This window comes from Gaeumannomyces tritici (genome assembly GCF_000145635.1).
Source record: "Gaeumannomyces tritici R3-111a-1 unplaced genomic scaffold supercont2.2, whole genome shotgun sequence".
In the NCBI taxonomy this organism is placed as follows: Eukaryota; Fungi; Ascomycota; class Sordariomycetes; order Magnaporthales; family Magnaporthaceae; genus Gaeumannomyces; species Gaeumannomyces tritici.
The window spans coordinates 5,459,408-5,483,725 of NW_008804546.1; the positions used below are offsets into that span (position 1 = coordinate 5,459,408).

General features: G+C 59.4%; 11 protein-coding genes across 12 annotated transcripts in view; 4 read left to right on the plus strand and 7 right to left on the minus strand.

Annotated features, from left to right (window-relative positions):
• The window catches only part of GGTG_04381 (hypothetical protein), a gene marked incomplete at both ends in the record, with an annotated part of 960 nt that extends 790 nt beyond the window's left edge, over window positions 1-170 (minus strand). The window contains one exon of the mRNA XM_009222176.1: window positions 38-170. Within this exon, the coding sequence (XP_009220440.1) occupies window positions 38-170 (133 nt within the window). The remainder of the gene's footprint in view (window positions 1-37) is intronic.
• Window positions 171-573: 403 nt separating this feature from the next.
• GGTG_04382 (hypothetical protein) lies at window positions 574-2,378 on the minus strand (the record flags this gene model as incomplete). Its single annotated transcript, XM_009222177.1, has 2 exons — window positions 574-1,796; window positions 1,895-2,378. 2 exons carry the CDS (start codon window positions 2,376-2,378, stop codon window positions 574-576), a joined length of 1,707 nt encoding a protein of 568 aa, XP_009220441.1.
• A 487-nt stretch (window positions 2,379-2,865) lies between these two features.
• Window positions 2,866-4,780, minus strand: GGTG_04383 (acetolactate synthase; the record flags this gene model as incomplete). Its single annotated transcript, XM_009222178.1, has 4 exons — window positions 2,866-3,271; window positions 3,356-3,447; window positions 3,519-4,634; window positions 4,706-4,780. 4 exons carry the CDS (start codon window positions 4,778-4,780, stop codon window positions 2,866-2,868), a joined length of 1,689 nt encoding a protein of 562 aa, XP_009220442.1.
• Window positions 4,781-5,142: 362 nt separating this feature from the next.
• Window positions 5,143-5,962, plus strand: GGTG_04384 (alpha-acetolactate decarboxylase; the record flags this gene model as incomplete). Its single annotated transcript, XM_009222179.1, has 2 exons — window positions 5,143-5,189; window positions 5,248-5,962. 2 exons carry the CDS (start codon window positions 5,143-5,145, stop codon window positions 5,960-5,962), a joined length of 762 nt encoding a protein of 253 aa, XP_009220443.1.
• A 781-nt stretch (window positions 5,963-6,743) lies between these two features.
• GGTG_04385 (hypothetical protein) lies at window positions 6,744-7,544 on the plus strand (the record flags this gene model as incomplete). Its single annotated transcript, XM_009222180.1, has 3 exons — window positions 6,744-6,850; window positions 6,892-7,170; window positions 7,280-7,544. 3 exons carry the CDS (start codon window positions 6,744-6,746, stop codon window positions 7,410-7,412), a joined length of 519 nt encoding a protein of 172 aa, XP_009220444.1. The 3' UTR covers window positions 7,413-7,544.
• Window positions 7,459-10,804, minus strand: GGTG_04386 (hypothetical protein). Its single transcript, XM_009222181.1, has 3 exons — window positions 10,350-10,804; window positions 8,393-10,291; window positions 7,459-8,332 (listed from the first exon to the last, which is right to left on the minus strand). The coding sequence occupies exons 1-3, from the start codon at window positions 10,374-10,376 to the stop codon at window positions 7,889-7,891; spliced, it is 2,370 nt and encodes a 789-aa protein (XP_009220445.1). The 5' UTR covers window positions 10,377-10,804; the 3' UTR covers window positions 7,459-7,888.
• A 185-nt stretch (window positions 10,805-10,989) lies between these two features.
• On the plus strand, window positions 10,990-12,682 carry GGTG_04387 (hypothetical protein). Its single transcript, XM_009222182.1, has one exon. It carries the CDS (start codon window positions 11,175-11,177, stop codon window positions 12,465-12,467), a length of 1,293 nt encoding a protein of 430 aa, XP_009220446.1. The 5' UTR covers window positions 10,990-11,174; the 3' UTR covers window positions 12,468-12,682.
• GGTG_04388 lies at window positions 12,441-14,297 on the minus strand. 2 transcript variants are annotated; one of them, XM_009222183.1, is made up of 6 exons: window positions 14,075-14,297; window positions 13,889-13,937; window positions 13,784-13,804; window positions 13,487-13,705; window positions 12,945-13,392; window positions 12,441-12,869 (listed from the first exon to the last, which is right to left on the minus strand). In XM_009222183.1, exons 1-6 carry the CDS (start codon window positions 14,075-14,077, stop codon window positions 12,554-12,556), a joined length of 1,056 nt encoding a protein of 351 aa, XP_009220447.1. In that variant the 5' UTR covers window positions 14,078-14,297; the 3' UTR covers window positions 12,441-12,553. The 2 variants fall into 2 exon arrangements, with proteins under 2 accessions (XP_009220447.1, XP_009220448.1); XM_009222184.1 differs by having other exon boundaries at window positions 13,889-14,089.
• Window positions 14,298-15,610: 1,313 nt separating this feature from the next.
• Window positions 15,611-16,765, plus strand: GGTG_04389 (beta-Ig-H3/Fasciclin; the record flags this gene model as incomplete). Its single annotated transcript, XM_009222185.1, has 2 exons — window positions 15,611-16,509; window positions 16,585-16,765. 2 exons carry the CDS (start codon window positions 15,611-15,613, stop codon window positions 16,763-16,765), a joined length of 1,080 nt encoding a protein of 359 aa, XP_009220449.1.
• A 241-nt stretch (window positions 16,766-17,006) lies between these two features.
• On the minus strand, window positions 17,007-18,152 carry GGTG_04390 (hypothetical protein). The gene is made up of 2 exons (XM_009222186.1): window positions 17,805-18,152; window positions 17,007-17,737 (listed from the first exon to the last, which is right to left on the minus strand). Exons 1-2 carry the CDS (start codon window positions 18,084-18,086, stop codon window positions 17,273-17,275), a joined length of 747 nt encoding a protein of 248 aa, XP_009220450.1. The 5' UTR covers window positions 18,087-18,152; the 3' UTR covers window positions 17,007-17,272.
• A 2,277-nt stretch (window positions 18,153-20,429) lies between these two features.
• GGTG_04391 (hypothetical protein) lies at window positions 20,430-23,289 on the minus strand (the record flags this gene model as incomplete). The annotated part of the gene is made up of 6 exons (XM_009222187.1): window positions 22,724-23,289; window positions 22,297-22,632; window positions 21,846-21,874; window positions 21,354-21,459; window positions 20,593-20,751; window positions 20,430-20,458 (listed from the first exon to the last, which is right to left on the minus strand). The coding sequence occupies exons 1-6, from the start codon at window positions 23,223-23,225 to the stop codon at window positions 20,430-20,432; spliced, it is 1,161 nt and encodes a 386-aa protein (XP_009220451.1). The 5' UTR covers window positions 23,226-23,289.
• Window positions 23,290-24,318: the final 1,029 nt, after the last annotated feature.

Consider the following 24,318-nt stretch of genomic DNA (forward strand, 5'->3'; position numbering starts at 1 on the left):
GAGAGAGAGAGAGATGGGACAGGGAGAAGAAGCGTACCGGCCATGTGCTTGGTCATCCAGTCGGCGTCGGACGACACGATGGGCTTCTGCGACCCGCTGCCGCCGTGGTTGCCGTGCGCCAGCGACGGGCCGACCAGCCCCGCGAGGAGCACGAGGTACGGGCTATGCATTGCTGCGGCCTTGTCTCACTTTTCGCTGTGTGGGTGTGCGACAGTTTGGTGGTGGCGCTGATGGGCGCGTTTGGAGAAGTTGGAGACGTGGCGGGGCGGGTTTGGTGGCGTCAATCGTCAATATGCGCGCCAGGAATTGCTCGAGTTCTGCTGTGATGGCAATTGAATTCTGATTTCTGATTGTACACTTTTCAAGTTTGCTCGCTGAAAACAAAACAAAAGCACAAAAGCTCAGAGAGTGATTGTGGAAAAGAGTTCTTTGTTGCCACCTCGCAAAATCACCCGCCCGCATCTGTCAAGACCGCATCTGTCAAGACCAGGCCGCTTTGGCGGCTGCTAAATAAAGCTTACCGGCAGATGTGTGTCAGTTGTCGACAGGGGTGTCGACCAATCGAGGGTATCACTACTCTGCCATATAAGGCTCAACCTCCCTAAAGATGCCCCATGTCCCAAGCTCGTCGGGCCTGTCTCCCCAACAGTCCTTGGTGACGCTGTAGTCAACGTTGTAGCCGATGAGGGCGTCCATCCTGGGGCCGTGGTACGGGTACATGAACCTAAAGTTGTATAGGAACACATCCGTGGCTAAGCGGTGCTTGGCTAGGCTGAGCCGCTGACCCGAGGACGGACCCTCGCCCGCGTCGTCGTCGTCGTTGTCGTTGTCGTTGTCGTTGTCGTTGTCGTCGTTACTCTCCTCTTCTTCATCCTCACTCTCCTCCGCCTCCTCATCCTCCTCCTCATCCTTCTCCTCCCCCACCCCCACCCCACCGTCATAACCCCCCTCCTCATCATTCCCATCCCATAGCTCAAAGCCCAGCCGCCGCCGCCGCTCCCACGGCGACAGCGGCAACCCGCACTCCTCCGCCATGGCCTCCCTGCCCCGCGGGACCCGGAGGCCCCTCGCGCCTCGCCCGCGCCGCACCACGAATAGCAGCTCCCGGCCCAGCTCGCATCCGGGCGCGCTCTCATTATTATCGCCGACGGGGTCCGGTCCGTCGAGCGTCGCCGTCGTCGGCATCGCCCACTCTGTCCGCAGCGCCGGGTTCAGCACCTCAAACGGCCGCGGGCACGACGCCACGCTGGCCTTTTCGGCGCTGCTCGAGTTCTGCTGCCCAACCGGCGGCCCGCACTCGGCGCGGCGGAACAGCCGCACCCCGGCCCCGCTGCCGTCCCACCCGTCCCGCTGCCTGATCTTGACGTCCCACCCGGCCGGCTGCGGCGCGCGCGGCACCACCGCCACTCCCGGCCTGCACAGGCGAGACGTGCCGGCCAGTAGACCCCGCCTCGTAAGCATCAGGCTGTGCGGGGTGACAAACTCGAGCACCCGGAACCCGACGCCGTGCGTCACGAACCGGTCCAGCGTGCGGTAGTCGTTCCACGGGTCCCCGCCCGACAGCACCGTCAGCACGTCGAGCCGCAGGCCTGGCAGGGCCGCGAGCGCGTCGGGCAGCGCCACCGAGTCCAGCGTCGTGCCCATGCGCGACAGCGCCGCGAGCGGGTCCCAACGCCAGCCGGGGTGTTGGTCCTCCGTCAGTGCCGGGCTGCCGCCTGGGTGCTCGCGCACGACGACGCGGCGGATCTTGCGGCGCGTTTTTGGGTTGCGATCGAGGAAGTGGATGAGGCTCGTTTCTGGGTTGGGTTTAGAAAGATGTAGATTAGCCATTTGTTCGAACCTGCAACTGCAGGATGGTAACGGAAACGTGATTTATAGGCGAGTCAACACATACGGTCCTCGGCAAAAAACACCACCTGCCCCAGCCACGAGTCCCCAATCTCGCCGCTCATCCTCTTGCACACCCGCAGCAGCGCCAGGTCCGCGTCGGGCGTGACGAACTCGCCGTCGACGTAGCCGCGGTGCAGCGGCTTGTTGGGCGGCACGAACCCCCACCGGAACCGGACTTGGCTGAAGGCCAGCTGGTATATCTCGAGCCGGATCTCGACCGGCAGCCGCATCAGCGCGCTGCCCGACTGCTGGTCCTGCGTCGGCGGCGGCGGCGGTGGTGTGTCGTTGCCATCCCGTGACTGCGGTGGCGGCTGGCAGCGACGCCGTCCCTGGCCCAGGCGCGCGTCCCACCGCGGGGTGTGCTGCCGTGGGCTGCTGCCGTCCCGTAGCCGGAGCCGCCAGTCCCGGGATACGTGGTAGGAGCCCGACGCGGCCGGGGGGATGGGGTTGATGGCGCCGTAGACCTCGAGGTAGAGCGTGGGTTGCATGTCGGCCAAGCGGAGATGGAAAAAAAGGGACGGCGTGAGGGTTTGTTTGTTTGTTTTCCGAGATGGGATAGATTGGCCGATTGGGGAGGAGGCTATAGAGTATAATATTGACAAGGGCACGCTCACAACAACGTAAACGACCGTCTTTCCGCCAGCTGTGAATGTGGCACGAACTGCCGTTTATTTTGTTTCGGGCGTGAAGGGCTCTTGCCACGGAGCGGCTATTCTCGTGGCGGTACGCAGCTGCCTCATGGCTGAGTAACCTCGCGGTTCAGATGATGTTGCGACCCAAGTGGCGTTGCATAGCAACTGCTAAACTGATTGTCTCTCCAAGGCAAGAGCGTTGGAGGGTTGTCGGAAACATTGATAGCAGATATTCTTCACGGCACCACCACCCGATTCGCAAGCTATTCTTAGCGCCATAATACAAAGGGCAACCTCGTTGTTTACACCATTCTTTCCCTTGCAGAGGTCGCAAAAATTGTCCTCACACCACACTATCAGCAATGACGTGCTGCATCAGCTCGTGGTTGGACGAGTAGTCGATCTCGACGTCGACGAGGCAGACGCCGTCGTGCGCCAGCGCCTCGCGCACCACCCCCTCCAGCTCGGCCGGGGTCCTGGCCCGCAAGCCCAGGGCGCCGTAGGCCTCGGCGTACTTGACAAAGTCGACGCCGCCGAGCTCGACGCCCGCGCTGCGGCCGTACTTGTCCACCTCCTGGAACTCCACCATGTTGTACTTGCTGTCGTTCCAGATGAAGTGCGCGATCTTGCAGCCCTGCAGCACCGCCGTCGCGAGCTCCTGCCCGCTGAACTGGAAGCCGCCGTCGCCGCTTATGCTCACCACCTTCTTGGAGCAGGGGGGATCCTGCGACAGCGACGCGCCGATGGCCCTGTGGGGGTTAGGGGTGTTTGTGTCAACGATGGGCTTGGTTATACCACCTGCACGAGAAAACAAGGCGGGTAGGTTTACTTACCATGGAAGCGCAACGCCGAGGGTTTGTTGGGCATTAGAGACCAAAAAGGTCTTGGGCGTATACGAGTAAAAGTACCTGCACATGTAGATGTACTAGAAATGGGTACGTCAGCATCCTGTTTCGTTCGTTTGAAATCAAGCATAGAGCTAGGCCGGCCACTAACCACGCTGCCCACATCGCACGTCACGACCGACTCGGGGGCAATGAGATCCTGCAGCGTCCGGATGAACTGAAGCGGATGCACAGGCCCCTCGGCCGGACGACCGACAGCCTTCTCGCTGCTCTCCCACGCGTGAAAGTCCTCAAAGATGTGCCTGCCGTCGTCCGTGTCCTGCGGCCGGGCGACCGCGACGCCGGCGTCGGCCAGGCGGGCCGTCAGGGAGCGCAGGTTCTCCACGAGCGAGCCGACGAGCTCGACGGCGGGCTCGTAGTTGGGCCCCACGTTGGCGGGTTGGTAGTCCATGTGTATAATATCAAAACGGCCCGGGGTCGGGTTCCACTGGCTGGAGTCGTACTCGGCCTCGTCGTAGCCGATGGCGAGGACGAGGTCGGCCCGGGCGAGCAGGCGGTCGCCGGCCTGGTTGCGGAACAGGCCGACGCGGCCGTAGAAGAGGTGCGCCAGCTCGCGCGAGATGGCGCCCGCGGCCTGGAAGGTCTCGATGACGGGGATGGGGTGCTGCCGGAGCAAGGCGTGCACTGCCTCGACCACGCGGGCGCTCGAGGCGCGCATGCCCAGGAACAAGACGGGGAACTTTGCCCGACCCAGCATCTCGACCGTCCTGGCCAGCAGGGCGTTGGGGGCCGGCCCCAGCTGGGGAGGGCGAAAGGTGGAGGCGGGCAGGGCCGGAAAGGCGGTCAGGGACGTCGAGGACATGATGTCGATGGGCAGGCTCACGGCGGTGGCGCCGCGGGGGAAGGTGGCGGCCACGCGGAAGGCGTCGGCGACGAGCTCGGCGACCTGGTCCTCGACGAGGGCGGCGACGACCTTCTTGGTTACCGGCCGCAGCAGCTCGACGCCCTGCAGGCTCTGGTGGGTGCGGCGGGCCGACTGGACGCGCCTGACGCTGCCGGCGATGGCGACGACGGGGCTGCCCTCGTCGGTGGCGGTGACGAGGCCCGTGACCAGGTTGCTGGTGCCGGGCCCGGACGTGACGATGACCACGCCGGGCCGGTCCGTCAGCTTGCCGACGGCGCCGGCGATGAAGGCGGCGTTTTGCTCATGGCGGCAGACCACCACCTTGATCTCGGGGTGGTCGACGAGGGCGTTGAAGACGCTGTCCTGTTGGTAGGTTAGCCAATGAAGCTCGACCATGATTTGGGATGGAGACTTGCAATCTTGGCGCCTGGCACTCCAAACACGATGGTGACGCCTGCGGCTTTGAGGGAGTCGATAACGACCTGGACGGTGTTTTGTTGGGAAGCCATGATGGGTAGGGTGTAGAGTAGAATGGTGAATAAACCAAACTCGTCCCGGCCGGCTCACGACATTAAAACTAGGAACTATCTCGGGTGAGGCCGGACAGCTCGGCCACTAACGGCGTCGACCCCACGTTGTTTGGGCCTTTGCGTGGGCGGGCTGCATGCTCTTACTCAGCGCATATCGAGACAATGACTTCATCGCTGGTGACATTTATGGGGCCCCGCTGCTGCCGTTGACAGGAGCTTTTTGCGGATGCAGCCCAAGCCCGAGTCGGAGGGAACATGTCACTTTGCGGTAATACCACTGAGTTTGACACCTTGACCGAAATACTCTCACGCAACACACCAAAACCTCGCTCACAAACAACATGGCTGAAAATGAAATATACCAGTACTCCATCATCTCGGCCCTCATGTAAGCCTTACCTCATGCCCCTCCCCCATCCCTATCCCACCACTAACAGCAACCTCAGGGACGGCGTCGGCTCCTCCGGCCTCCCCATATCCGACCTCGTCGCCCACGGCGATCATGGCCTGGGCACCTTCCGCAACATGGCCGGCGAGATGATCGTCCTGGACGGCCGCGTCTTCCAGATGAAGTCGGACGGCACCGTGACCGCCGTCGACAGCAGCCCGGGCGCCCTGGACCCTGCCGACGGCCTCCCCGTCGTCGCCCCCTTCGCCATGCTGACGCGGTTCCGCCCCACGGCCAGCCGCGCCGCCTGTCGCCCGCGCAGCAAGGCCGAGCTCGCCGGCCTGGTCTCGGACCTACTGCCGCCCGGCTCGCGCAACCTGTACGCGGCCTTTCGCTTGCGCGGGACCATGGCCAGCGTCACAGTGCGCACCGCCGACGGCCAGCGCTTCCCGGGGGAGCCGCTGCGCGCGCTGGGCGGGCGGCAGGTGACGCACGTGTTTGAGCGCGAGGAGGGCGGCACGCTGTTTGGCTTCCGGAGCCCGGCCTTTTCTCACGGCGTCAGCGTCGCCGGGGACCACATGCACTTTATAAGCGCGGATAGGAGGCGCGGCGGCCACGTGCTGGCGCTCGACGTGGGCGCCGAGGGGGCCGGTGTGGAGGTCGAGGTGGCGCCCATCTCGAGGGTGCACATGGAGCTGCCGGTTGGGGACGAGCAGTTTGACGCGGCCGAGCTGGCGTTGGACAGTGCTGGGATCAAGGCTGTCGAGGGGTGAGTTGGATGTGAGGGATTCTTTTTTTTTTTCTTTTTCATTTTCAGACGGGTTGCGTACGAAAACGGGCCACGCGAGCGTCTCATGGCGAAGAATAGCAATATTTTCGGTTTGTTAAAGAGCGTCATGGCATTCCAAGACTTCGCGGAGTACCCCATCTCAAACCGTGATGGGTGGGCTGAAGGCCCAAGGGAAATCTGACAGTAGCATTCAAGTCTCATCTGACGCTGCCTAGGTGTCTGCATCACGCCTTGATAGGCTGCTGTCCAATAACCTTCTCCCCATCAAACCGCGGGAGGAGATATCATCATCATCCCGTCCTATGCCGGGACGCACAACGGTTAGCTGTTACGGCTCCGTATCAAAAGACCGTGGGGATGAAAATATACCGATGGATACGCCGGTGAGATTCCCGCGCTGCGGCCCGGGGCGTTGGGATCGACCGGTCCCGGTGGGGGATGCCGTGGCAGCTATTCACAGATCCAAGTTCCAGATGTCATCCTGCCCGTTTTCGTAAACACGCCGGAAACATGTCGAAATCATCATGTCATCACGAGATCAGGGGAGAGCCTGGATAAATATAGTTCGGCAGGGGCATGGGCGACATGGAGGACGCCGACATGGCCACGGATATAAAAACATGCGTTCTGCTCACCTTGAGTCCCACAGAGACATCATCAACCACGCTCACAGCAGCTTCCTGCCCGTCTTAACACATCTCCCATACCCCTTGCCCCGGACCTTATCCCACACACCCACCACCAGTAAATAGGGTAGGTTAGTCATGAAGCCATCCGCCCTCCTCCTCACCCCCGCCCTCACCCTCTCCCTCGCCCTCTCCCTCCGCCCTCGCGACGGGCCCACCACCCACAAGGCCTGGTCGGGCACACCGTCCGCGACAAGTCCCTGGCCTTTTACCCGCCCAGCCTCAGGGCCGCCGTCGGCGACATGGTGCAGTTCCGGTTCCGGCCCTTCAACCACACCGTCACCCAGCCCGCCGGCGCCGGCGCCCCCTGTAGTCCCATGGACGTAAAGGGCATCAAGGCCGGCGCCGCCATGGCGCCCATCAACAGTGACTTCGTCCCCGGCGCCACCGAGGCCGACAAGGAGGTGCCCGTCTTCAACGTGCAGGTCGCGTCGGCGGACCCCATCTATCTGTACTGCGGCCAGCCGCCGCACTGCAACCTGGGCATGGTCATGGTCATCAGCCCGTACGTTTTATCTGTACTGCCGTGTGAAAAAAAAACGAGAAAAAAGAAAAGAAAACGGCCGAGCCCCAGGTTAGCTCGTACCCGCTAATAGTGTCATTCGTCCTTCCAGAAAGTCCGACGACGACGTCAAGGCCTTCGAGGCCGCCGCCAAGGCTCAGGACAGACCAACCCGCCCTCGGGCACTGTTGCCGGCGGAACCATGGGGCACCATTGCGGCTGGCGAGGCCATTGTGCCGCCCTGAGCTCGGGGAGCTGTCAGTTCTCACCATGTGTGTCCAGAGGGTATTTGTTGGATCTAAATAGCCAGTATATTTTAGACACCCGTGTTTTGTTTGGGGTTTCAATGACATTTGAACGCAGTTCAACCGCCACAATTATCTTGCTTTTGCGAGGTGCTGCGATTTCCCTCGACATGCTATTTACCCCCGTCACGAGCAATCGTCTAGTCTTACACCATGAGTCTACTGTCTATAACTGCAAAGTCGCTGGAAACAGACAAACGCTGGACAGAATGTCGTAAAACGAATGTAAAGGCATGGGATCCAAACAGGTCCTTATAGGAGCGTAAATAACACCCCGGTATATTTCATCAGGTTACACCCCGCCCTCTCCATGAGCTATTTGAAGCTCCTTGTGCTCTTACACCACCCGTCATATAAAACAGAATATTCGGCTTTGTAAACTAAAGAAAAAGAGGCGAGAATGATTGGGGTTTGATCTAGCAAGTCTTTCCGACCGGGGGAGGAGCGACAGGCGGCGGCGGAGGCCCGCCCGTCTCGGTCTCGCCGGGACCAGGGAACGGGGTCATGCCCTCAAGCGGACTAGGACCCGCGGGCCTCATAATGACGGCGCCCTTGGGCATCTTTGTCCTGCCCACCAGCTCCTCTCCCCTGATCACCTTCTCGACCTCCTTGACGTCGAGCGTCTCGTACTCGACGAGCGCTTTGGCCAGCAGGTCAAGCTCCTTGCGCTTCTCCGTGAGCAGCTTGATGCCCCGATCCTGTGCGTCCTTGAGCGTCCTCTGCACCTCCGACTCGACGAGCTCTCGCGTCGCCGGGCTGAGGTATTCGAACCTGCTGTGGAACTCCATCGGGCCCAGCTTTTCTGACATGCCGAACCGCGCCACCATGGCATATGCCAATGAAGTGGCCACGACAAGGTCCTGGATGATGGATATTATTAGCTTGCTGCCACAATGAGTGAATCATGAGGGGTAACCTACTTGCGACACGCCGCTGGTTTGGCCGTCCGGACCGTATTGAAGCCGCTCGGCAATCAGGCCGCCAAGCGCCGCCTCAATGTCCGAGAAGTAGTCCTTGGCAGTCTTGGAGTAGCGGTCCAGTGGGGGGAGGTAGGCGGTGTGGCCGAGGGTCTGGCCGCGGGGAAGAATGGTAACCTTGTAGAGGCTCATGGTGCTCGTCTTGGAGTAGTACCTGATCAGGGCATGTCCGGCCTCGTGGTAGGCCGTCATCTCCTTCTCGGTCGGATCGATCACCATGCTCCTCTTCTCGGCGCCCATGATGACCTTGTCCTTGGCCCAGTCGAAATCGACCGTGTCGACGGCGGCCTTTTTGGCCTTGCTGGCGTGGATGGCAGCCTGGTTCACAATGTTCTCCAGCTCGGCTCCGGAAAGACCAGAGGTTACCAGCGCGATGGCCTCGAGGTTCACAGCGGGGGAGGCCTTGATCTTCCTGGCGTGGTGCTTGAGGATGGCGATGCGGCCGCGGACGTCGGGCAGGTCCACGCGCACGTGGCGGTCGAAGCGGCCGGGGCGGGTCAGAGCGGGGTCGAGGAGCTCGGGGAAATTCGTGGCGCCGATGATAATAACACCAGAGTCCTGGTTGAAACCGTCGAGCTCAGTCAGGAGCTGGTTGAGGGTCTGCTTGACGTAAGCGGCGTCGCGGGCATTGCGCTTGGCACCAATGGCGTCGAGCTCGTCGATGAAGATGATGGACGGGGCGTGGGTCTTGGCTGCCGCAAACAGATCGCGCACGCGGCGGGCGCCGACGCCGACAAAGACCTCGTCGAACTCGCTGCCAGACATGTAGTGGAAGGGGACGCCGGCCTCGCCAGCGACGGCCCTGGCCAAGAGGGTCTTTCCGGTACCGGGGGGTCCAACCAGGAGCACGCCCTTGGGGGGCTTGCCACCGAGGGTCGAGAACAGGGCGGGGTTCTTAAGGAACTCGACCAGCTCCAGCAGCTCCTCCTTGGCCTCGTCACAGCCGTGAACATCGCCGAACTTGGTCGTCTGCTTTTCGGCCTTGACCTCGCTGTTCACTTTGTTGCCCGTCTTTTTAACAGTCGTTACCATTTCGAACGCGATGGACAGCACAACCATGCAGACGTAGGCGATCAGACCGAACCAGGCGGCGAACTTGACCCAGCGGAACACGTTGCCGAAGAAGGACTCGTTGACCACGACGTGGATGGGACCGCCAGGCGCCTGGGTGGCCGTGGACCCGCCGGCGCCGCGGGCGTGGGCGGCGACGGCCTGGCCAATAGCCTGGATCTGGGGCGTAGACTGACCGGCAGCGCCGGCGATGGACACGGTCCCAGGAGCAGCACCGGGCACGGCTCCACTGTTGGCGGCGGCAGACGAGATCATTCCGAGGGCGCGGTGGTACGACTCGAGGGTGACATCGTTGCTGGCAAAGCGGCCGGACTGAAAACGCTCGACGACGATAGCGGGCATGTTCGCCTTGAGAAGGACCTGGTAGAAAGCGTTCTGGGCGGTGGGGCTGCCGGGGTTGCGGTTGGCGACCTCCTCCCTATTAGCGAGGAGGCTGCGCGAGATGCTCGAGCTGAAGAAGCGTTTGGGGAAGACGTTGTAGACATGAACGGGGGTGCGGGACTGGAAGGCGGGGTGAAGGCGCATCGCGGTCGGAACGAAGGCTCGGGGCTGGGGCTGAAGGGGCCTGGCGGCGACGGTTGAGTAGCAGCGGGCAGACAGGCCGATGTGGCCGTTGAGCCTCGACAGCGTCGACGATGGACTTCTCAGGGCGGCATCGCGCAGAAAGCTCGGCGTTGGGGTCGTCGGTGCGGACGAGGGCCGGATGGTCCGGGCGGCCAGGACGGCCACGGCAATGGATGGCCCCAGCTCAGAGCTTGCGACGGCAAGGCCCTTGGTTCAGGGTTAGTATGCCCGAGCGGGGAGGCGTATGCGGGCAGGATAAACTTACCTGGCGGGCTGACGTCTGCAGAGCCATGGCGGGCACAAGTCCGCGGGCTCAGTGCAGTGTTCGCCTCTGCTCTGGCCAGGAGGGGGTTATATAGAAGTTAGACAGCAATGGACAATGTGATAGAGAGGCGGCGGGCACTCTGCTGGGTGGGAGGAGGATGTCGTAGGGATGGTCAATGGATCAGGCGGGCGGTTTCCGAGGCTGCTCCCGCGACTGTTGAAGCGGCAGGTGTGGAGCCGTTTTGGCTGCACCGACGAACCGAAGGCAGCAGGCAGGCAACGTCACTGCCAGCCTCTGTTCAAATCGTGGACAGAGTTTAGTTGACTCGGTGCCCTCTGCATCGCATTTTCCGGAAAGGTTCGTGTCGGACGGGCGGCGTGGGAAGCCTCGGGTGGAGGTTGTCGCTGCAGATGCAAGACTCGAAGTGGCCCCGTCTCCAAATCACCAAACGCCGAATCGGACCTCGTCTGCCAAGCCAAATCACTCGGCCAGGTTTTTGCGACGCCACGTGATTGGGTGAGCGGCCAAGTGCCGCGCGTGGGTCACGATGAAGTCAGGCCAATCACATTGTGGGCTCAGCAAGGGTCCCCAGCAAGGTCCCTGTCGTGCTCGTCTCAATCGCCAGCCTCGCAGCCTTGCTCGCCATTCCTGGTCGAGCTCCAGCAACAAGACCGACAACCACAGCGGACCAATTTACTGGACCGTCTCGTCTTATCAAAGATTGATCCTCGACTGGGACTTAGCCACCACGAAATCCACCGAAAATATACACAGAAACGCATCACAAGCCTCGACACGGACGCGTCCCGGCGGGCAACCGTCACAATGAACCGCGCCATCGAACAGACGCTCCTCTCACTTTTGCCAGCACAGAATGACAACCTTCCACCCCAGCTCGTCAGCCTGGCATCCTCCCTCCTTGCCCAGTCACGGAACCGCGCGAGTACCCTCAAGGCCGAGGAGGAGATTGCGCGTGCGTACGCTTGTTCTCATGTTGCGTGTGATAGGCTAAAGATAGCCCTCAACCTCCCGCAAATCCAACCCCGACCGCCCATCGCACCCCGAATTTATAAGCGCCTGTACAATTACCTCGACACTATCCTCCCCAACAACACCTCGGGCGTCGGCACCCCCCGCTCCGCAGCCCGCGTGCGCGGCGCCGCCGCCGCGTCGGGAACTCCGGCCTCGCAACAAGCCCGGACGCCCTCGCGCGGCGCCGGCCGTTTCCGCGACCTCGCCGTCTCTCCCTCGTCCACTGGGCGTGTCCCCGGCTCCCAGCGACCCACACCGTCCCAGGCCGAGTCGCTCGCCCGCTTCCGCTCCTCCCCGACCAAGACGCTCTGGCGCCGTGGCGCCCACGCCCACCACGGCACCAGCAAGCAGCCGCCGTGGCTGCGGACCGTGGCACGCCACCTGTGCACCGCCATGGGTGTGGCGCACCTCGCGCCCTTTGTGTTTGCCGGTCTCGACCACGTGCTCCTCCCCCCCGGCGGCGGGCCGCCCGACACCTGGGCCGTCGAGAACCCGGCGGGCCTACTGGCGGCGCTGGTCTTCTTTTGCATGCGCGCTCTAGCACGGGCCAACGCCGCTGTTGTGGGGGATGATGGCGCGGGCGGCGAGGACGAGGAGCTGGACGGGGAGCAGTACAAGGCCTTGGAAAAGTCGCTGTTGAAAGTCTGGAACAGCGCGAGGGAGGAGTTGCCGCCGGGAAAGGAGGCGGCGGAACTCGCACAGGCGCCGGGGGCCGCAGATGCAGAAAACGCCGACGCGGCTGGCGGAGGGGCCGACGACCACATGTGGAAGGGCTGGCGAACGCTGAAACCCAAGGACCTGAAGGAGGCTCTAGTGGTGGTCACGGACAAGAACTGGCTGGACAGCGACTGGTTCCGGGGCATCCAAGACCTGAGCCACGAGGGCCGAGGGGCGGACGGGGACGGCGGCGAGCACGAGCAAGGTGGCCCGGTTGCGCAACTCTGGCGGGCGGATACGATGCTGCAGGAGCGGTGGGAGCCCAGCGAAAGGAGGCGGAGGGACTATGCCGTCTGGAAGGCAGAAGTTTTGCAGCACATTGGGGATCTCGAGCGGAAAGGTGCCGTTCTCATGGACGTCTGCCCATGATTTTCCGACGCCCACCTACTTTTACGACCGGATTTTATTGGACATATACCACTTGACACCAACCAGGTCAGGTCCCTTCAGTTTACTTATAGGCCCACCGTCTTGAACTCCTTGACGGTATCAATCATACACTGTTCGAGTGTTCTGTACTGGACACCCAGGATCCTGTTGGTCTCCGAGTTGTCGAACTTGTACCTCGTGTCCTCGGGCGCGATCTCGCCGCCCTTGATGTCGGGCGACGGCAGCTTGTCGGCGTACTCGTCCCCAAAGTGCTTCCTGACCACGTCGCAGATCTCCCTGTTGCAAAAGGTGCCGGCCGTGGTGAACAGCCGCTTGCCGCCGGCCTCGGGCGCCTCAAGCGCGCGCAGGTGGCAGGCCGCAAGGTCTCTCACATCGATCCAGCTTTCGAGTTTAAATGTATTAGCCAACGGGTAACAACGTAACGCATATCGGCCAAGAGGGGTATATAACTCGTACATAAAAGCAAGGCCAGTTTCAGGGGGACCGTCGGCCCGCCACTTGCCCTGCAGCAGGTCCACGACGCGCGCGTTGCTCGTGTTGACCGAGTCGCGGCTCACAAAGTGCGGCACCACGGGGCCGAACACCATGGGCGGGTTGATGGTGGCCAGGTCGAACTTTGCGGCGTTGGCCGGGTCGCGCACAAACTCCCACGCGGCCTGCTCGGCCAGCTTCTTGGAGGCGCGGTACGACGTGGCCTTGTCGGCCTCGGCCTCGGCCAGCGTCACGGGGTTCCACGACGACTCGTCAAACGTCGTGGCCGGGTCCCAGACCCGCGCCGGGTCCACGATGGCGGCAAAGGACGAGGTGACGACGACGCGCCTCACGGCCGGGGCCGACCGCGCGATGGCCTTGAGGATCGACGTCGTGCCCACCACGGCCGGGTCGATGAGCTCCTTGGCGCTCTCTGGGGGGGACGGACGGCGGGCAGGCGGCTTGTTTAGTTGCTCATCCCATATCACTGGCGCGCAGGGTGCACAAAGAGTGCCAAGAGTACATACGGATGTTGAAGTGGAACGGCGACGCCGTGTGCAAGACAAGCTCGATGCCGGGGGTCTGGACGACGTCGTCAAAGGCGTCGGGCTGGGCAATGTCGGGGACAATGGCAATTTCCAGCTCGGCCTTGGGGTAGGCGGCGCGGATCTTGTCGGCCTTGTCCTGGCTGCGGACGGTGGTGACGACCCTGTAACCCTTCTCCAGCAGCCGTTCCAGGATGTGGGCTGTGGCGGGAGGAGCAGATGTGTCAACATGGCGACGTTCTGGGCGCCGTGGTCCAACAGGGGGTGCTTTAACCTAACCCGCGATGAAGCCGGACCCGCCTGTACAATTAATTGCTTGTTAGCTTTGGTTATCCTGCGAGATATTGCTGCGTCGGTACCGTCACTTCACCGAAAACCACGTACCGGTCAATAAAACCTTCGGCTTGGAGCTCATGTTGATGACCTGTGCAGTCTGTTGGATCGCGGATATGCAACAGCCGGAGATTTGTTGGTTATCAATCACACCCGAGTTTACTTACCGGGAGCTGGAAGAATGAAAGGCTGGAAGAGTGTGTCGTTGCAGAACATGGATGTCCTGACATCACTCACCATTGTGAAGCCAGGCCACGCCTAAGGAGGGGCATTGCGCGGGGGAGGGTCCAACCGGTACCGATGCTCGGCCGCAACGTCATGTCCCCCACCGTGTCACCGTGTCACCGTGTCAGGAGTATCCGTCAAATCGTTTTTTGCCCTTTTCTTGTCAGACCTTCATAACTGTCTGATGCAGGCCAGTTGGTGCAGGCCGGTTAGTACAGGCCAGTTGCATCATCAGCCTCTCCCGTGACCTGGTATCTAAATGCTTCGATAAGCGCGGCGGGGCCTCAGCGGGCACCTTTGGAAGTCCGTGTTCAATAGATCCAACTCCAACAGAACCGAGACTCATGTTCGCCCGCTCCTCACAGCCCAAAGACCCCGCTGGAATCTCCTGCTTGGCGGCCTCGTTGTAATCGGCTGCCGAAAACGCAGCGAGGCTGCGATGGGCGTCATTGTCGAAGGATCGTATGTACGGCAGGCTGCGGCAAGCTGCTACACGTCGACCTTGACGCGCGCAAAACGGCACTTGGCCACCCGGGGGGCTCTACAGCTTAGGCCGAAAGAGAACTGCATCGACATAGCCCCGGGTTGGCCATCATCTCTAACCCGCAAACCGGGCTGCTTTCTCGTGGAATTCATGTAGAGGTTTAGTTCCCTTACGACCCGCGCAATATCGGCTAGCTGGTCTGGAGCTGGGGTAGAACATTTAAACTCAGGCAAGTCAGCGGTAGCTTCACAATCGAGGCAGTGATGACGTTGTCCCTCCGCTACCGTAGACAGGAGCCCCGTAGGAACAAAGGGGAGGAACCGACAACAAAGGGGACGGAACCGGCAGCCAGATTGCCCGCCGAGTCGGCACCGAGTTTGGCCACTTGAGAGGCACCGATCGCTCGAGATCTTGCATAGCCCGATCCGCAATGTCTGGATCGCGGGGTCGTGCTGTGGAATAGATCGCCAAGCTCGCCGCCGGGTGGCAGTGCTCATTCCGGACGCATGGTTGGGCCCGAGATTCCGCAGGGGGAAGCTGCTTCCAGAAGTCGCAGACGTCAACGATTCTAGCTAGACTAGCTTGGCCTGCGTGACAAAAGGCATCGCGAACTGTATTCTATTGGGGCGGCGCCTGGAGCTCACCGTACAATATGCGCAGGTTTTGAGGCCATCCTCGCCGTCGCTTGCGATGCCAGCAGCTATCTCGGACTTCCTCGGGCTGGGCGCAGGCCAAGCCATCAAGCCATCTTTGACTGCGTAAGCATTTCATACCTCGGGCAAACTCATGTGTACTCTCTGAGGTATTCTCTGAAGCCGTGTAGTCGATCTGTTGTGGCTCCGTGATACTCGATAGACGACTAGGAAGAATGAGGCGGGCGTCGATCTCAAACAAGAAGTGTAATTAAGATGGTGTCATAGCTTGTTTAAGCTTAAAAGCGGACATGCCCGTCCCCAATCTCCATGTTAATCCCAGCGCAGCAACACCTCGTGGCTCTTCATCAGCTCCTATCAGCAAAGGGCTACCTCTTCTGATCCTTTCCCCTAGAAACTCGAGCCGTAGCCATGCACGCCAAATTCCTCCTCCCCCTCGTGGCCGCCCAGGTGGTCTGGGCCCAGACCCTCACCGAGGTGCTCGTCTCCAAGAATGACACCCTCTCGACACTCATCAGCCTCGTCCGGGGGCAGCCAGACCTGCTCGGCGCCCTAGCCGGCGCCTCCAACATCACCGTCCTCGCGCCCTCCAACGAGGCTTTCAACAAGCTCCTCGCCGACCCCGCCGTCGCCGCGGCCGTGCAGTCGACCCCGGGCCTCGTCCCGGCCCTGCTAAGCTACCACGTCCTCAACGGCACCTTTTACGCCTCGGCCCTCGCCGGCCTGGCCGCCCCGGCCTTTGTCCCGACCTACCTCGCCGGCAACGCCGAGTACTCGACCGTTTCGGGCGGCCAGGTCGTCGCCGTCAAGGGCGACAACAACGGCGGCGGCGTCACCGTCCTCTCGGGCGGCGGCGCCTCGGCCAGGGTCACGGGCGCCGACCTCAACTTCACCGGCGGCACCGTCCACATCATCGACAGCGTGCTCTCTATCCCGCCCAACCTCACGACTGCCCTGACACAGGCCAAGCTGATCTCCCTCGCCACGGCGGCGACCAAGGCCAACCTGGTGACGCCGCTCTCCGACGCCCGCGAGCTGACCCTCTTCGCCCCCAACGACGAGGCTTTCGCCGCCGTGGCCGGCGTGGCCGCGAGTCTAACCATCGAGCAGCTGGCGGGCGTGCTGGGCTACCACGTCGTCAACGGGTCGGCCGTCTGCAGCAGCGCCGTCGCCAACGGGACCATGGCCAAGACGGCGCAGGGGTCCGACGTGACGCTGACGGTGCGGGACGGCAGCGTCTTTGTGAACCAGGCAAAGGTCGTCAAGGCCGATGTGCTGGTCAAGAACGGCGTGGTGCACGTCATTGATGGGTGAGTACCTACCTTGCCTTTGTGTGGTCTGCCTTTGGTCTTCAACATGGATAGCCAGCTGACTGTGCATGATAGCGTCCTGATTCCGGATGCCATGTCCGGCAGCAAGCCGGACCCTTCGACTACTCGCGCCACTGGCGCGTCCCCTGCGACGGGAACGGCCTCAGTGGTGCCGGGTATGACTACTAATCTTGGCAAGGGGGTAGCTGGAACCGCCGTGCTCCTGGGTGGCGTTGCTGCCTTGATGAACATGTAACCTACCTGGTCTAGCCAGAGTTGGTATCGGTGAGGTGATTAGTGTGTCCTGTTGGGTTTTGGAGAAATGGAAATTTCCTGATACTGAACTGGATTACTACGTAGAAAGCCTCCTTCTCGTGTTGGTGTGGTATAGACTACGATGTAGTGAAGGTTGGCTTCGCCGTTTAAACCCCAGCTTCGAGTAGCCGCCGCCGCCAAGACTGTGTCCCTTGGTTGCGAACAGCTGAGCCAGGATCCTTCCCAACTCCCCCAGGGTCTTCGAGACTGTCCCTTACCCTCCAGAGCATACATGACTTCCTCCAGGCCTTCGTGAAATCAACGTCCACCTTGTTCGGTAGAACCAGACAGCAAGATATGACGCCAACGATTGGCGAAATGGCCGACTGCGGACGACTCTCCCCAGTTGACCCTCTTCCCGTAGTACTCGGCGTATCAGTCGTCGCCGTCGTCTGGTAGTACCAGGTCGCTGTGGTCGACTAGGGCTCCTACGTCCCACCGCTTGCTTTCAAACCAGGACTTCGGGGCCGAGGTCAAGCAGGTAGAAAAGCTCTTCTACAGGAAGAACCACGTCGTTCGGGCGGGTGCTTCCGGGAACGAGCTCGTAGATGATGGCAAAGGGCTTCTCCCATCTTGGCGCCGTCGATTCGTATCCAGCCGAAGGATGCAGGTACATCGACGGGATAGCCTCGTCGAGCTGTACCCAGCCGTAGCATTCGGGGATATTGACAACGGCAGGGGTGAACGACTCAGAGCTGGCGCGACGACAATACTTGTCGGCAAATTCGTCGGAGATTGCTTTGAGGTTGGGCATGGCGACTCTGCGATATTCGGGGCTCGGGCGGATGAAAAGCGGACATCCGCCGGCAGTGGCACGTCGATACATGGCGTAGATCAATTCGAGCTTCGCGCTAATGCGGCACTCCCGCTCGAAAGTCCAGTAGTTGGTAGAGTTGTGCTTGTTGTGGTCGAACTGTTGGAGCAGTCAGCAAATCGGTAGGTAAACAAGACGGAAGCATCTGCTGTTCCGTTGGACTTACGATCTTGATGGCCACTTCCTTGCCATCGTCCATTTGACCGTATTTGATACAAACATCAGCGCCGTCGCTGAGATCGCCAATGATACGAATGGACGAGTATGGCTTGGGGAACTTCCGAAGCTTTGCGTGGTCGAAGCTCTCCCGAGCTTGGGAAGGGTCGCCGAGCTTGGGCTCATGGGACAGGAATGGGAGATCTGGCTGGGGTGGTGTCGGAACCGGTGATGGTGTTGGCGCTTCCTCGGCAGGCAGTGCCGTGAGCAGGTCTGAAGGGGCGCTCTCCATGGTTGCTGCGGATGGAAGGCTTGCCGCGGATGGTTGGCTGCTGGCTCTATCGTTGGTTGGTGGAAGTGTTATTCCCAAAGAGGAGAGGAGTGACACGATTTTCCCTTTTTCCAAATACGGTAATTTTGTGTGTGGGACGCGCACGAACCCACTCCAAATTGCATGCGATGACGTTGGCTTTACTAGGCAGCTGAGGCACAACCGTCCTGGCACTCTGCGCCCGGGCATGTCGGGACACCTTTAATGGCTGTACAGGCTTCTTAATACAGAGTGAGCTATGGCGCCGCTACCAAATACAGGAACTCGAAATCTATAAACTGTCAAGCCCACTCTACCAACATGAGCAGACTGATCAGGCGTGGGAGGGAGGATAACCGGCGGTAAGCTGCTGCACTCATAAAGGGCTGCCGCACTGTAGGCCCCTATAAGCTAATGTTTCTGATGTTCACGAGGCGTGTTATCAAGAAGTTGGACTCCAAGCGGCTGGCTTGACAACTGCTGTTGAACACTAGCAAGCCCATCAAAAGAAGATGGCAGTCCTACCCGAACAATAGAAAGATTGCTAGGAGAAAACTCAGGGTTGGAGCTGTTGCGGTAGGAACAGGTTGTGAGGAATTCGACGTAGAATAGCAAGAAACACGGGTCGAAAATAGGAATACCAATGGGGAAAAAACAAGAAAAGGAAATAGAAATAGGAAAGCCTTGTAGCCCAAAGATTATAATCTTTAGGAGCCGTAAAACTGCCACCCTTTTTCTGAGCGGTGTGGCGTGCCACCGGAAATCAGCAGCTTCCTGGAAGAACTGCCGTTTCAGTGACACCCAACCTGATTTCAAGGTGGGGTGGCAAGTTGGGATGACAATAAGAATTTGACTATATATACCCTACAGCTAGCTGCGCAGTCCTGACTGAGTTCGTGGTTCCTACCACACACCGGCAGTTGCAGCCAGCCAGTGCCACTGGTCGCCGCCGCTCAGGTAGCAAACCAAATCAAGGAGTGTCAAATTTTGAAAAGGTTGCCTGTCTGGTACGCGAAGCAATACTCTATAGCGTCGGAGGAGGCACAGCGCCGATGAGGGCATCGACAGCACGGGACATCGGGGAGAGCGGCAACACAATGGGCAGAGAGAGAGGGATATTGGCACGAGAGGGGGCTACGAGAGAGATAGAGAGCCCCGCTGTATTTAGTATGGCAAGGCTGGAGGAGCCACGGGCGCGTCTAGGAATCTCCTCGCACATAGATGGCGGATCTCGCACCGACCCCTTCGGAGTTGGGACGGGATCCGGGACATCAATTTATACCTCCACCGCTTGCCCCTAAGCTATCGCGCTATTCCTATTGTGCCATCTTGTTTGGGACACCGTGACTCAGAGAACACCGCTTGCTTTGAGACAGTCCAAGTGGCGGTTGATGACACGCACGTGGACAGCTGGGCTAGTCACGAGATTGGGCTTGGCCGTCGACAACTATGACAAGCAGTATCCAGCCGTGTTCCTCAGAAGCTCGATAGCGTCCTGAATCGGCAGAGATATCGTGTTATCCCCGAGATGGACCATAATACAGGGCCCAGAGTGTTGTACCAAAGCCTGGGTGTCCGCTAGTAGCATGGGCTGCTCAGAGTCATCTCCTAGAAACCCCCAAAAGAATGCTTTCCAGGTAATCGTTAAACCTTGACATCTTGTCTTGAAGTGTACCTTGCTCTCGAGCAATCCGACCAGCCCGCTGTAGAAAATCGGTACAAGACTCTGCGTCTTGCTGCGATTCAGCTAGAATGATTCCCAATACCACTTGGAAAAGCCCCGTGATGAGTATACAGCCGCTTTTGCGTTAAAGTTCCAGGACAGTTCGCACAAAATTACAGCATTCTTCCTGCGATAAGGGCTCGTAGGGAGGCGGGAACTGGCTTGTACCGAGTATTTCTCCGAGATGCCCGGGATCAACGAAGCCATTAAAATTTAATTGTTGGATGTCATCCTTGTCGCCGGCCATAGCCTCAACAGGTTTCCAACCAAGACTCTGACAGTAGGTAGAAAGAGATGTTTGGAGGGTCCTGCGGCCGTGTTTGCTAAAGGGGCGGGGAAATGATGTTTCCCCGAAAGACCTCTGTCAAGGCCGCGTAAAATACACTTCCAAACCGGCATCCTTCGAGGTGTGTCCAGTGTTTTTGGGAGTGCACGCGCGTAATACGTGCTCTTTGGCAGCTATACAGCCCTGACAGATCGCCCCATCGTTCCATGTCTGCCCTTCCAATCCAAGTCGCACCTCGACGAACCTCAGACAAGAATGATACACAAATTTCAACTGTCCTGGGCCGAGTCCCATTGCGTTGTTGCTTCAGCGCAGTTCAGTATCCCTTGGCCTTGATACAAAGAACTAAAACCGGACTTCTGTCAGCTTCGTGTCGTTCCCAGAGGCACTTATCCGGATATAGAGGGTCAAAATACCGCATGAAAGCCCGAGCGAAAACCACACCCCAATGTTGCAGGCATCCCAACAGCAGTTCGAACCCTTGTCCCAAGCACAGTCGTATGCGGTGGGTTTGGTAGGCTTGGAAAGTACAGGGAAGAAGGCGGTGGCTGTTGTCGTTGAGGTAGACGTAGCTGAACTCCCGCTGGTGCTGAAGACCTGGCCTATGGCTGTGGTGGTGTTGGCCTGAGAGCCCTGGGCTTTAGTTGTGGAATTAAACACAGGGATCGTGTGGTTGACGGCTGGTTGAGGTGCCATTGGCAGCCCACTGCATATCCCGGATGCCATGGCCGCGAGAGCGATGGTGATTTTCGAAATAATAATCATTATGGGACCTGGGTAGGTTTCGGTGCGTGTCGAGGAATCCAGGTTGTTGCCGGGGTTTGGCCTCTTACATGCAGCCTACTTGGTCCCTAGGATGCATAGGTAGGGAGATTGTTAAGTACAACTCAAGGCCCCATCTCCGGAAGGACTGACAGTAAATTGAGTTCGCCGTAGCAGTCAGAACAAGCAAGGCTTGGGGACTAACACATTGGTGTGGCTGGAAGCTTGAGCAAGATTGAATATAGCGTCGCCTCCAAAAAGCTACGATTCCTGGGTTTAAAAACCCCGTGCCGGGCTGTGTGGTGCGCCGGGGCGAAATGGAGGCATTTCGAAACAAGCAATGAAAGCCCCATCTATCAGGGCTGTATAGCCAGGCCCACAGGCCAATGTTCCTTCTACAAGCTCATGCTTCCTTCTACAACCCCTTTTCGTAGAGTCCCTGCGCGTCCAAGTGGCTGGCGACGCCACCGAAACCTACAACGGGTGGATACCGGTAAAGAACCCTCGAGGACGCCGAGGGTGGCGCTGGCATCTCGAGGCCTGGCCGGTGTCACAGTGCGCCCAGGTATGAGGTGGCCACCACGCTTTGCGGTTACAGCCTTATATTAGAAAGGAGGTCGATTGTCAGGGTATACTACAGATCGTGTCCAACAGGACAGTCATGTCCGGTTGCTGGGAGCAGCGAAAGGTGGCCTTTTGCCGAATGCCGCGCCTCTAGATGAACGAACGACAGATCAAGAACGTGGCTAGAGTTATTGCACTCTTGACAGCGGAAGAAAAAGAGGCGCTCGGGTCGGAGCAATTTCAGGCCGTGCTGCAAGCGACCACAGAGGCGGGTATGGACTGTAGCCTTTAGGAGAGGAATGTTGTTCACAGACAATTTAAGCTCCAATAGAGAGAAAAGACGTTCCGATATGTACAAGATGACATAGGAGTTAACGCCGCGAGGTTAGATTTGAGCTGTACATACATACGGGTACATGGTGCTCATCCTCCCTGCTAAGACAGAGATGGAAGATAAGCCGTCCATTGAACAGTCTGATAAACCCCAGCTGGCATAGAGAAAATTGAGTAGAAAACAAGACCGACTATTGTAAGACGGCAGATTATGTAGAGGAGCGGGAAAAGCGAGAGCAGCGAGAAAACAACATTCTGGGGCAAGCCCTGTTCCAGAGGCATGCCGTCCAGGGCCCGCAAAATTAGACACCACAAGGGCAGCACAGTCGTTGAGGCAATCGAAGCGGCTCTCCAGAGCCACCCCATCTCCCAGGCATTCGGATCTGGAAAAGGCCAATTCCAAGCGAGAAGGTGAAGCCCGTTGAAGAGTACACCTGTCCCGTGTTTCAGGAGCCCTGGGCTCTTGAGAGAGGTATAGATATCTTCCAGTGACTGCGCTGTGAGGTTTACAGCCCTATACTCACCCACAGCGTACCTCACCTCGCCTCTATTCCTGATGGGGAGGATAGTAACGTTGTGGGCGTCATATGGCTTTTCCCACCATAAAGCGTACATGGCCGCAGAGCACAGCACGTACGAAATGGTAACCAGCTCCAGCAGCGAGTAGTGAAGACCGGCGGCGCGTCTTGCAATGCATTGAAGCACCAGAAACAGAGACTGCCCAATCGCTAGCCATTTGGTGATAGTGTCGGACTTGCTGAGGGCCTGGAGTTCGGCCTCTGACCTGTAGTACAAGGAAGAGGAAGCCGTTTCTCCCACAGTCATGCTGAATTTAAGGGTGTCATTGACGATGAAGTCCGCTACGGATTTCATATTGCCCCAGGATTAGATAACGGCCCTCAGATAAAGATGGAAGTAGGTAGGTAGGCAGACAGGTGATTAGGCACTTACTATATTCCTGGAGGGTTACTGGCATCCCATCTTGCCCGATGAATCCCCCCATTGCCGCGTAGTGCGCGTGCGTTAACGTGAACGGAGTCTCCTTCCAGTCATCCGGCAATTTCTTGTTGGCCTCTTTGAGCGCTCCCTCGGCTTTCATGCGGTCGAACGCAGCCATCCCCACGCCGAGATCCGGCACGATGAGCACCAGGGCCATCCACTTCACCTTCCTGAGCAGCATGCGCCACCGGTGGGTATCCGGCCAGTACGGGACGTTCCGATATCTGAGCCAGGCGCTCGCGGTCTCGTTGCGGCTGGGGATGTTGAGATGGATGCATTTGTATGAGCAGATGAAGAGCACCGCAAGGCAACTCCAGATGATTTGGATCGTGCCACGCTGCGTGGGGGAACTCGTCCAGCCTGCCATCGGGACGCTTGTGTATGGTGACATTGGGTCGTGTGGGACCGGCCGGAACATGATGGGCGCCGTTTGGGGGTCGGGGTAAGGTGCCATGATGGAATTTCAAGGTTGTAGTTTGTGGTGCCGAGATATTCGTGTTTTCGCCGCTTCATGAGATGAACAAAAGTCTGGCGTGGGCTCTCTGGGAGCTCCGAGGGTTTATCTACACACCCCAGATGACATGTCGGGGTGCTACCCGGCAAGGCTCTCGGGGTTTCTCCATCTTAAGCTAGTGCATCACCTGGGAATGGGCTGGTCCCCGCAGCTCGCATGGGGGGCAGGGTCAGCACTGGCCCAGAGCCCTTCGACTTGGCATCAACGAATGCAAGTGGCCCAAGACTCTGCATCCAAAATTGTCTCGTTTGATCAAATGAGGATAGGCAGCCTATACTGAGCCGGGGCCAAGGTGTCTGTGTGGATGCTACATCCTACATGCCACGGGAGAATACGAGCCCTCAAGGGTCGGTTCAGCATTCCCGAATGGTCCTGAGGAATAGCGCAGCTCTCCGGTTGAGTGCTGATCACCTCCATATCTATCCTTTGCCAAGCTCCAATATCCGCTGCAGCTGAAAAGCCACAAAAAGCCCGTGGCGAGCTAGCGGCAAGGCAGCCAACAAAATCATGTAGTTTTCAGCCTCGCCCACCTGGCCTGCATTGGCTCCACATTGACACATCATACGGAGATAGGAGGCGAAAAAAATCGCCATTTTCGAGGTAGCGCCAAGAGCACCCCATGTTCAGCCCTTACCAAATAAGGCCTAGCCTACATTTCTTTTTCAACATCAATCGCAGCACCAGTTCGAATCCGCCCACACGCGTTTTAATCGATTGGCTAGTGCATACCCCTGGCCCCTGCCCTCGCTTCACGAGTGACCTCCCCACTGTAGATTATTTAACCCTCACACCTCCGTAATACAGGGGCCGAAGGTGGCAGCACCGAGCCTTACTCCGGCAAAAGGAGACGCGGAGACCAAATGCTTCAAGGTGGTTCATACAGAAAATTGATTAAAATACCAGGGTAGTGATGGAGTGAGTATACATCTGGCCACTAGGATGGCGTCCGTCGGAGGGGGCAGCAGCTCACACCTACCCGAGCACAAGGCGCCCTGTCGCCATGTGTTGTAGCGACTGAAGAGAAACGACGCAT